The 12,294-nt window shown below is 39.4% G+C and overlaps 1 protein-coding gene across 1 annotated transcript in view; it reads left to right on the top strand.

Annotated features, from left to right (window-relative positions):
* GPC6 (glypican 6) overlaps positions 1–12,294 on the top strand; it is a 1,593,112-nt gene that overhangs the window by 803,733 nt on the left and 777,085 nt on the right. Inside the window, exon 3 of the mRNA XM_006879575.1 lies at positions 1,746–2,137. Coding sequence (XP_006879637.1) covers positions 1,746–2,137 — 392 coding nt within the window. The remainder of the gene's footprint in view (positions 1–1,745; positions 2,138–12,294) is intronic.

The raw sequence follows: 12,294 nt of genomic DNA, 5'->3' as shown, positions 1-12,294 counted from the left end.
TAGTTCTGGCTCTGTATTCTTTTTGTCACGGTAGAGAAAGCCAACTGATTTTTGTATGTTGATCTTGTATCCTGCTACTTTGCTGAATTGGTCAACTACCGGAAACATTATCTTGTCTTTAAAAACCTCTAGGATTTTATTTTACTTGAGTCTATAATCTATATCAGTGGGAGCAGCGGTCAAGTGGAGAATATTGAAGTTTTTTACTCAGGTTCATGTGTAAATATAAATACGTGAGCGTCTTTTACAGACCCTAAGATGAAGGCTCATGAGGATAACTCCAGCCAATCAGATGAATTGTCTGAAGTTTCGTATCCTGTGATAATCTGTAACACGTCAGTGCCAATGCAGGATAGGAGAGTGCCTTTCTTGTTATCCCTGTTGTCATTTAGAATCTCAAAACCAGAAATCCCAATGGCCTGTACTTTTTATTAGAGTTCTTTATAAGGGTTGGTTATGCTTATAATGATAATTTAAGATACTTCATGACTTTTTGGTTCATTATAGAAGCCCAAAATATATTCATTTAAACTTTAATATTAAGCAAATTTAATTGCATGATGACTCTCTGAGCACTGATAATTGATTGCTATATATAGGAACTCCAGAGTCCAAAATATTACATTAATTCAAATGTCCCATTTTCTATCTACTTCAAATATACGCAATTTAATTAAATTTAGTGTTAGAACACATTTGTAAATAGACTATAGCAAATGGGTTAATCAGTGCCCATTTGCATCTGTGTTCATGAAAATTCTCTGCACACTACATCCGCAACATAGTTTTGAGTTTCTCTCAAATCATAAGATTTGCTGTAATATAAGAATAACTGGAAGAAATAATTGACCAATTTTGAAGAGGTGGTTTTTGTTGATTGCCATCAATTTGCGCACAACTGATAGTGACTCTGTGAACAAAAAATCTAATGATGCCTTTCCATGACTCATTGTTTCTCCAAGTTCATAGAGTTTCCGGAGGCATATGGTTTAGGAAGTGGATGCCACTCTTGCTTCCAAACCTGTTTTACAACTGGGCATTCCACCAAACACTGTCCACCTTGGGAGACCATTCTGGTATTTGATAACCTCAATGGCGCAAGGTTCAGCATCATAGCAAACCCAGGTTACCTCATACAGCACACATTGACAAAGAGTGATGTGCAGAGTGGAAGAATGTTCCTCCAGATATAACAGCACTAGTCTCATTTAGAAACGATTGTCATCAACTTAAACATGATTCATAGTGACCTTTGCACTAAAGACCTGAACTCTGTTCTATAACTAACATCATTTCTGTAAATTTATAGTTTACCACTACTGTAGTGGTTCAAATATAGCAGAGGAAAGATGGGCAGGGTAAAGCATGTGAATTACAACCTCAGAAACCCAATATAAAGTCAGCTGAAGGTCGATTCCAACTTGAGGACAGTATGAAAGAGAAAGGAGGACAATCTATAACTAATGTATTTTTGAAGAGGTATTAATTACGTGGTAAATATCTGTGTTAAGAAATGTCCTTCCAAATAGGAAGCCCATGGTCTGTTTATTTCAGCTTGTGGAAGATCAGAAATGTAAATCAAATCTAATTGAAGATTGTTATCAATGGTTCCTTGTTGCTATTATCACTGGGCCCATTTTTGCTGGCAAAAATACCCTCTGACAATACTTACTTATATAGAAAGTAGGTGTCTCCACCCGCCCATAAAGATCTCTAATTTTGTGGCTACTTTCTTGTTCTTGCAGAGTTTTTCCGAGAGCTGCTAGAGAATGCAGAGAAGTCCCTCAATGATATGTTCGTCAGGACCTATGGGATGCTGTACATGCAGAACTCCGAAGTGTTCCAGGACCTCTTCACCGAGCTGAAGAGATACTACACGGGGGGCAACGTGAACCTGGAGGAGATGCTCAACGACTTCTGGGCGCGGCTCCTGGAACGGATGTTCCAGCTCATCAACCCACAGTACCACTTCAGCGAGGACTACCTGGAGTGTGTCAGCAAGTACACCGACCAGCTGAAGCCGTTCGGGGACGTGCCCCGCAAACTGAAGATCCAGGTCACGCGGGCCTTCATTGCCGCCAGGACGTTCGTCCAGGGACTGACTGTGGGCCGAGAGGTCGCCAATCGAGTGTCCAAGGTAATTGAAGAGCTGCTGTCTTTCTAATTGCCTTCCATCCCCTCCCCTCTTTTACTCTGTTCTTCAAACAACTCTTTTTTTAAAAAAAAATCAAGGTAAAAGTTCTTTCCACTGATCTTTGCTTTGGGACAAATCAGCTAAATGTCAGAAAGCAAATTTGCCTTTTCTCTTTCATGACTGGGAGCAGACAGGTTTTCAGGTAGTTCTGCGTCCTTCAGAACCTAATGTCGATGTTTATCAGCAATAGAGCAAAGAAACCTCTACCAGGACTAAAGCAAAAAACAGGTGCCTTGCCTCTGTGGTCACTTGGCATTTCTGATCACAGTTTAAGGATGATAAATACTCCTGAAACCATCTGTGCAAGGCTATAATCCTCCACGAAGTCACGAGCTGGCCATCTCTGTCACTCCTTCAGGTGGTGACAAGTTGTTCTTCAAAACACCAGCAATTGGCCTTCCTTCTTCTTTGTCACACTTGTCTAAGTGGCCAGGTGTTTTAATAGTGAAGGAGGAGCCCTCTGCTGGCACCTGTAGAGCCAGATTAGAAAGGACTAATGAATCCAGAGGATGGATTCGCCCGAGAATCCCCTTTGTTATCCTTCATCTCAGAAATCCAATGTCGTGTATTGCATGGGGCTTATGAGAAAGATAAATCACTTGCACCTTTTTGTGCCTTTTCTTGAGGGTGATGCCTTGAAACCTTCAGGGAAAGGGGACCTTTCTCCATTGCTGTCATTAAACATGGACTATTTGTCGTGTGGAAGATGACTACCTTTGTTTCACCTCCTCCTGGGACATTTAACTGTTCTTATAAGATGTGTCTGCCTATTTATGAGCGCTGTTCAACAAACATATGAAAAGATTACTTGAAGGGATAAAGTAAAAGAAAAAGACTATATACCAGGAATCTAGCAAGTCACCCAGAGAAGGTCAGATGTGATCAAAGCTTATTGCCAAATACTGCTTTTCCATTGCATGATTATTGATGCCAAAGAGTGCATCGTATTATTTTATAGCTGTTGGTGCCTTTCTGCTTTGTTACATATTTTTCCACAGGGATCTTCCAAATATTTACATTTTGGCCTAAAATCATGTTTATCTTTACAAAATGTTTCTCTGTGTACAGTCCATTGGAATCTGTTTCAAAATTATCCATTACTAACAATTTTACTTAAGAGTGCAAAAAGGTTATTTGTAATGAGGCCCGAAAGGGGTCAGTTACCCGGGATTTGATAATATTAAGTTCATTCCATTCTGATGTTTAAAACAATGATTTCTTATTGAAGAAAAACATTGGAATGAATTAACAAGAAATTTGCCAGGTCTAAAGGCAACAGGAAATCTGATCACCTGAAGACGTCTGTCAGTTGTAAAGAAGTATGAAAGATCCATGTATTCCACATTTTAGCAATTCTATTTCATTTAAAAATAACAATAAAAAATTTAGTCACATAGACTTTAAATTAAAACTTTTGCTTTTATGGATGAAATATGAATTTTGCTCTTGAGAAACGTGAAGATATTCAAGTTAGAGTTATAGATAAACTTAAAAATTCATAACTTCTTGTATTTTAGTTAACTATGGACTCCATTAAAAGACATATTGCCATGGGAAAGTCTGCTGTTAGGGATGTCTCCGAAGTACTGAAGAGCAATGATGTCTCTCTGGAGACTAAGGTGTGTCTGTTACAGGCCATGGTCTTTGCTATCACTTGTTATGCATCAGAGAGTTGGACAATGACTAAGGAGGATAGAAAGAGAATTGATGCCTTTGGGCTGTGGTGCTGGAGAAGAGTACTGAGGAGACCATGGACTGCTAGGAAAACAGATTCATCCTGGACAGGGTTAAACTGGGCAGCTCCCTGTAGGCAAGGATTCTGAGGCTCTGTCTAACATACTTTGGACATGTTGTAAGGAGGGACCGGTATTTGCAGAGGGACATCATGGTTGGGAGGGTGGAGGGACAGCGCAGGAGAGGAAGGCCCTCTATGAGGTGGATTGATTCAGTGACTGGGATAATTGGGATGGGAGTGTCAGAGACAGTGCGATTGGCACAGGACAGAGCGGAGTTTAGGGCTGTTGTACATAGGGTCACTATGAGTTGCAAGTGACTTGATGGCACATAACAACAACAACATGGACTTCATTTAGATGTACATATTGTCATCAGAGGGGTCCAGGTAAGAATTGGAAAAGAGGCATAAAGGGCTGCATTAGAGATTGTTGGTGCATATTTCTCTTCTTTCTCAGAGGGTGGGAGCAACGACTTCCCAGAAATGGTATCCACCTTCATAACTTCCTAACTTCTCAGTTCTTTATCTGTCTATCAAAATTAATCATGCTACTCTGATGATCAAGACTAATATAGGTCAACCATCAGCAGTATAACCTTTAAATTTTTACTTCGAAATACTCAGCCCCACCATAAACATTCTCTCTGTGATATCCTCATTGGAAAAGTAGCAACGTGCATTTGGAAGGTAATTCGTCATCTTAAAACTATGGATATGTGGTTATTGGATATTGTGCTACGTGAATATTGACTTCAATGGCTCGAGCCTCATTAGCCCCTAATCAACTTAAATCATCAGTCCTGTACTGAAATCTTTGCAGTGTGTGTGTGTGAGATAGAATGTGTATGTGTACACTCTTCACACAACCGTAGGTTAAATGAGACCGAGAAACTTTTTCTCAAATAGTTTATAGCTGAGGAATGTGACTATTGCTAACACTGAATTCAACAACCTGATAATTACCAGATGGTCTGTAACTAACAAAACAAAAAATAGACCTGTCTGAACCTTGATGATTTTCATCAAGCAAAAGGGTTTTATTTTTGTTTTTTTTTTGTAATAAAGATTAAATATTATAAAACTAAATTATGAAGACAAGCAAAAATGCATTTTAGGTTTTAAGGCCTGTTCATACTTTTGAAGTCCGTTTCTGGTCTTTTAATTGAGTGATTTAGAGTTGGTGAAATGTTGAGGGGGAAAGAGATAATTTAAGGTTAGAAAAGGGATTTGGAAAATGCCAAAAGGTAGATAATCTAACTTACCTTTCGCATATTTGTATCTTCATTTCAGGTTTTTGGTTTTTTTGCGAAGTTTGATTTGGGGTTTTGTTTTGGTTTTTTTCTTCTCATTTTTTTCCTTCTTCACTAACAGTGACTTCTTAGATCTTGGAAAGCATCATTAATTAATTGTTTTGACAGGAAGTATTACCTCTTTTGCAAAACACAGCAGTTTGACACAAATGTTTTGACACAACTTTGTAGGGAATGTTCTTACTTAAAAAATAGAGGACTGATGTGTAATCATAAAAATAATTCTGATTAAAACTTGTATTTGCCATCGTATAAAAATAAGAACTGTCTTATTCTTGCCTTTGGATGAACAAGTTGATTTTCATTAAGAATAGCTAACTCTTAGTCTGTTAAGAAGTATTATATTATTCTGTTGTATCTGGTCCTGTTACCCACAAGATATTTTGCGTTTGAATAGCTATTTTTTGAGAGTGCTAGGTGTTGGGAAGATGTGGAGTATCAGGAACTCCAATAGTTTTCACGTAGAAGTACAAATTTATGTTTTCATGCTGAAAAGCAACTTATGTTGTTAAAGACATGTAAATCCTGAAACTGTGTAATTGCTCCTTCTGGATAAACTGTTACACATGTGTTATCAGTAAACATTGTAAAATACTGTTCACATTAGTATTATTTACAATGTCATAGAAAGAATGATCCCAAATGTTCATATAAATAATTTATTACTAATACATACCACATAGTCCTATTTGGCAGTCAAAATAAGCTACACTCACACTCCTGGCTTAATTGTAGTAAGCTGTGTTGTTAAATGCAGCTGTGCTGGTTCAAATCCAGCAGCTGCGCATTGAGCAAAAGATGGACAATTGCCTCCCTTGTAGCTAAACAGCCCCTGAAAACTCACTGAAGGGAGTGAACCTATGAGTAGGTTCCTACTTAACGGAAAATAAGAACAGTATTTTTTTAAAGAATATAATCTCTCTATATAATCTGCAGCCTTCAATATGGATTGAGGCTCAATATCAAGAAGACAAAGATTCTCACCACTGGACCAATTGACAGCATCAGAATGGATGGTGAAGAGATTGAGATTGTTCACAGCTTTCGTTTGTTTGGCTCCACAGTCAACACTCTTGGTACCAGCAGCCAGGAAATTAAAAGACATATTGCGATGGTAAAGTCTGCTGTCAGAGGCCTCTCTAAAGTACTGAAGAGCAATGGTGTCTCTCTGGAGACTAAGGTGCGTCAGATACAGTCCATGGTCTTTGCTATCACTTATTATGCATCAGAGAGTTGGACAATGACTAAGGAGGATAGAAAGAGAATTGATGCCTTTGAGCTTTGGTACTGGAGATGAGTATGGAGGGTACCATGGACTGCTAGGAAAACAAACAGAATCATCCTGGACAGATTTAAACTGGGCTGCTCCTTGGAGGCAAGGATTCTGAGACTCCGTCTAACATACTTTGGACACGTTTTAAGGAGTGACTGGTCCTTGGAGAGGGGCATCATGTCTGGGAGGGTGGAGGACAGTGCAAGAGGGGAAGGCCCTCTATGACGTGGATTGATTCAGTGACTGGGGTTAATCGCGATGGGTGTATCCTAGATGGTGTGATTGGTACAGTACAGAGCAGAGTTTAGGGCTGTTGTACATAGGGTTGCTGAGTTGCAAGTGACTCGATGGAACATAACAACCAACAACAATCAATCAATCAAATGAAAAGAGAATCCTTGTTTTTATAGCATTCAGAAGTGTGGAAACTGAGGGATAACTTATTTAAAATTAGAATATATATGCAATAACTGACAAAGAAAATCTAAAAGTGATAATAAGCACAGTAATTGGAATGTGATTGCATCCTGAGGAGAGTTTGGGGAGGTTACCAGGGAGAGAAGAATACACAGGTGTGTCCAAGGCTAGTGATATCCTTAATGGCTCAAGCTAAGTGCCCTCTCTGTGTGTATTATATGATCCATTTAACATAATATTTTCAAATGGGGAAAGACTTTACCAGTTATGACCTATAATTGTTTTAATGTATAAAGCTGAGGTCACCTTTCTGAGCTACTTACTCTGCCTTCAGAATTACTGTGGTTTCTAGATTTACCAAAATGAATACCTCAAACCTTGTTCACATCCCACCAAATTCCATCCATACTTTCAGTCTGTACTAAAAGAGGTGGTAGAGAACGAGGCTTTGAAATGAACATAAAACCATAGTGTACTGAGCAGTCTTCGAAGGAAAGGGTCCAGACCCTTTTTAAATATCCCCCTTCCTCAGAAACCACCCTTGTCCCCTTTTGCAAGCCCATTGCCGAAAAAGAGCAGTGATGCTGAAAGTTTATCAGACATCGTGAAGGGCCCAGCAAGGCTACATCAAAACAGTAATGAAGTGGTTACTTAGACCACGCTTCAGTTCTTCCTCTTGGAAATAAATATGGAAATCAACAGTATTTTTGATCTCCCATTATGGCTTCATTTACACAAACAGGGCATGATTTTCATATATGTTCTCCCCAACTAAATGTGGCTTCTGTGAGTACAGCTGTAAATTGTGTCAGTAGTACCCAGTAGAAGTCATATTCATTGATTCTCTCTGTACATAGTAGACAGATGTTGAAGCTGGGGATGCATAGAACTTGAACTATTGCCAAATATTTTCTTGTATCGATCTACTTCTATCTGCCTGTCTATTTTACTGTTTAAAATCTTCCTTCCCTTCAGGACTTTTAAATGGAAGCTCAGCTTTTACTCTTTGGTAAGACCAGAATATTTTCAACAGACGTCAGCCTTCTGTCGTCTTCTGTGCAGATGGGTGTTTTTACATGAACAGTATCTTACAGGTTCACCCACCTGAATGGGTGAATTAGAAATGTGTGCCTAGAAAACACTAATTGGAATTGTTTTTAAAACACAGGTGGTTGATAGAGTATGAGGTTGGAAAACATGATCAAATTTGATGCACTGAAGTCTATGAAAAAAGCATCCTCAGGATGCAAAAGCTTCCTTCAGAGTTTACCATCGATAGAGTTTGAAAGAGAAATGGTATTTGATTTGGTTGCTTGGTTGTTGGAAGAAATTTAAAGCATAAGACAAGATTGCCTGTTGTATTTATTACTTGAGTTATTGGTTTTGTTCCTTCTGGGGTATGTTTTGATTTGAGTTACTGTTTGTAGCAAGATCCAGGAAAAAAGAAACCCACAGAAAATCCTTAGGTGAATGAAATCTTTTTATAGGTTTTTCCCCCCTGTGGTCAGTACATTCAGCGATGTAATTGATAACTGTTCATTGTAGATTACGATAGTAATAAGCAGTGTGAGGCCGATCTTTTTAAATTATCAATAACGCGTCTATGTTTCCAACTTTTAAGTCAGCATAAGTGATTTGACTAGCTGTCTTATGATGATGATGATGTGGACATTATATTTAGAGAGTAGTTTGCAGTTGATAAGTAAATAATGGCTTGATAAAATAGAGAAACAAAATCATATTAGCATAAGGAGCTGTACCGATAAAAATAGCTTAGCATAATTCATTCAAAATGTATAACTTTTACCACATTCCAGGTACTGCACTAAAACACTAGACATCACAAGCATCAGCAAATTCAGATGCTGGAGGAAGAGAAAGCCTTTTCTCTCTAGTTTAGCATGTGGGAAGCATCACAGAAGAGTGTGTAGAGGTAACAGTCCCATTGATATTAAAACAGTTATGTGTATTATTAACTTTGAGTTCCCTTGCAGAACACATATGCTCGATGTATTCATTTAGAAAACTGGCTCTGTTAAGAGGAGAGGACAAAACAGAGGAAAATAGAGACATTTGTTTCCAGGCCATTTAAAGGTGTATATCTCTCATTTCCTGTTCTGGTGTAGTCTGTATCTGTTTGTAATAACTTCTTATATTCACTAGAGAGCTCTGTTGGCTTAGAGGAGCTCTGGTGGCTTAGTGCTAAGGAATTGCTCTGCTCCTCAGAAGGTACATGGTTTGAGTCCTGCAGTTGTTCCTTGGGAGAAAGCTGGGCAGTTGCCTCCCATGTGGTTTACTGCCTCTAGAAACCCACTGGAGCGTCAACCAAGTGTGGTTTCCACCTCGACAGTGCTTCACAAAAACATTGGTTTAGTGGTAAGGAGTTGAGTTGCCGAAGCAAGGCAATTGATTGGAAACTGCCGACATCCATGGGAGATCGACGAGAAGTCTTTCCAACTTGATCCTCAGTATACATGGGTTCAACAGAGGGTGTCTTCGACGACATAAGCAGAAACCCACCAACACAGGAGCTCCCTGTCTGTCCTACTCAGATCACATTCCCGATATCAAACACCTAGTTCCTTCTACCTAGGTATCTCCCATTTAGAAATGAGTGTCTTCCTCTTGATTGATTTGAGATTCCCTGTATAAATGAATTCGTGCTTTTGGCAAATGATGTTAACATATAGCCACAGAGAAAACAGAGAAGCATCTGATGAACATCAGGAGACATAAAAACTTAAGAGAATACAGACAAGGAGGCCAAAGAGGAGAAGAACCAGGGAAACACATTGTCCTGAATATAAAGGTAGAGAATTTCCCAAGAAACTGGGTGGATAATAGCATCCAGTACAGGATGTTAAATGGAAATGGGAGTGGAAATAGAACTTTGAACTTGAAATTGGCAAAAGCAGTGTGACTGAGAGCATTTTTTTTTTCGTTTTTTTTTTTTAATTGGTAAGAGAATTAATTTGTACATCAGTACAGTCTAGATTAGGTGACAAAGTATGGTCTGTGGACTGATGCTTGGACAAGAACTGTTTGTTACCATTCTATAACAGGAAAGAAACAACAACAGGGGAAAAAACACCCCACCTCATTACCATGAAGTCTGAACTGACTCATCACTGATGCTCCAGTGTTTTTTGTTTTTTGGGGTATTGTTCAGACCCTGTATCTTGTACGAGAGGATATTTGCATCTTTCTCCTGTGGAGTCTCTGGTGGATTTGAACCACCAATGAGACACCACCCTTAGATTAGCAGCACAAGTTCCTCAGGATTATGCCGCCAGGGTTCCAGGTCAGGCCATACTGGGACCAGTCCGTCAAGTCGAGCCCATCTACATAGATGCACTTTACAGAGTTTGAGAGGTCTTATTGCAGAATGGTATAGTAGGAAAATAAAAATCTCTCTCGATTATTTTGGTTGGTCGGGTAATAACATTACATCTTGCCTGTCTATACACAGTTTCTCTTTACCCTCTTGACTGTCTTCGTGACTCAGACTTCTGTTTGTGGTTTCCCCCTCTCCTTTGGGGTATTCTCTATGTGTTCGGTCATGATGGGCTCTCAGTAAACTCATTTTTTACGGGCATGTCTTCTCGTTGCCAGTGCCCCGTGGAATACATAGGCTCCTTTGGGGCCATCAGATAACATGGAAATTGTGAGCTCCAAGCAGACATCTTTGTTACTAATAAGGAACAGCCACTGGTGAAATGTGCCAATTAAGGTACAACACAAATAAAAAAGGCCCAAGGATAAACCTCGAGTGCTGTAACTCAAACAACGCTGCTTCCGAAATAGCCTCGCAAAGATGAGCAGGCCTGACAGTTTATCCTCACCTCAGTGCTGCCTCTGTTCTCGGTTATCTCTGAATGCATTTATGTTTTTCTACCAGATGATGCTATACAACAAGGTCTGAACAATAGGTGTCCTGTAATTATTTAACATGCAAAGGCTTTTGTAGAGAACTGACAGGAGATATTGGGGGGGGGGGTGTGTGATACCATAGGCTGAACTTGAAAGTTTAAAAGATTTCTGTTTTATTGTCCTATCTTCAGAGACTCAGTGTCACAAGGACATTCCCTGAGGCAATATCTGTGTACTGTAGAGGTTTATGAGCCAAGATACACATCAAAAGGAATTTTAATAAAGCTTGACAGATAGATGGCACAAATAGTGCTGACATATGGAGCAGGACGTATGTGGGATGCGTATGCATGATATTGTGTGTATTTTATGTGTGTGTATGTGTGTGAGTGTGTAGATATATTGGTAGGTATTGTGAGAGATCAGGTCATAGCAATATGCACATATTTGCTTGTAGAAAGATGGTTATTGTTAGGCCCCATCGCGTCGACTAAGACTTACGGTGAGCCTGTGAACATGAGTCACAGATCTGAATCTTGCCCTACGCTGCTCTGTGCTCATGATGTCTCATGTCTTTGAACCTGTCGTTACAGTGACTGTATCAGTCCGTCTTGTTGGGGATCTTCCCTTCTTTCTCTGACCCTGTGCCTTTCCCAGCATGATGTCTTTTTCTAAGAACTGGACCCTCTTTCCGAGATGCCTCAATCATGCGAGATGAAGTTTCACCCTCCTTACCTCCAAGGAGCTTCCTACTTGACCTTCTTCCTAGATCTGTTTGCTCTTGGCAGGGGGGTGTTGTTACATCCTGTCCGTTTTCTCCATTGCTGTCTGTGTGATTCCATGCAGGGGTTACCCCTCCTCACACGTGTGCTTTATGCCGTTTAGTCTTGAGGAACAGTACCCAGCTCGAACGCAGAGACTCAACCCCACATGCTTAGAACAAAATTTTCTCTTTAAACAATGTTGAAGGTACATTTTCTTGTGTGTAAATTGGAGAGCCAAGAGTAAGAAAGGACAATGCTGGGTGTTCCCAAGGGAATGATGGTGACTTTGACGTTCAGAGGAGACAAAAATGAAATCAACAGATACTCTCAGTTAATATTAATTGATATTAACTTGAGTGACTCACATAAACACAACCTTTTAATTCATTTTGGTTCTTTTATGAATGTGCTGCTTATAAAAATGCTGCTGCTATATTCAATACTCAGCAGATAAAAGGCTTAGATGGAAATTTCTTTCCAAGCAATCAGAAACAAAGAAGGCAATCTTTTCCGCTTTCATTTGGTATGATGTATTGACAATCAGGAAAGTTCACTCATGGAGCATTTTTTAAGTTCATAAGTACATTAATTATTGGAGAAATGTGTTACTACGTGCTTTTTAAAACTCTTCTAGTTAGCATCAGGATGGAGGGTGAAGAGATTGAGATTGTACACAGCTTTAGTTTGCTTGGCTCCATAGTCAACAGTCTTGGCACCAGCAGCCAGGAAAT

The sequence above is a fragment of the Elephantulus edwardii genome, unplaced genomic scaffold (genome assembly GCF_000299155.1).
Source record: "Elephantulus edwardii isolate Elephantulus edwardi_28Jun2011 unplaced genomic scaffold, EleEdw1.0 scaffold00004, whole genome shotgun sequence".
In the NCBI taxonomy this organism is placed as follows: Eukaryota; Metazoa; Chordata; class Mammalia; order Macroscelidea; family Macroscelididae; genus Elephantulus; species Elephantulus edwardii.
This window is presented reverse-complemented; position numbering and strand designations above follow the sequence as displayed.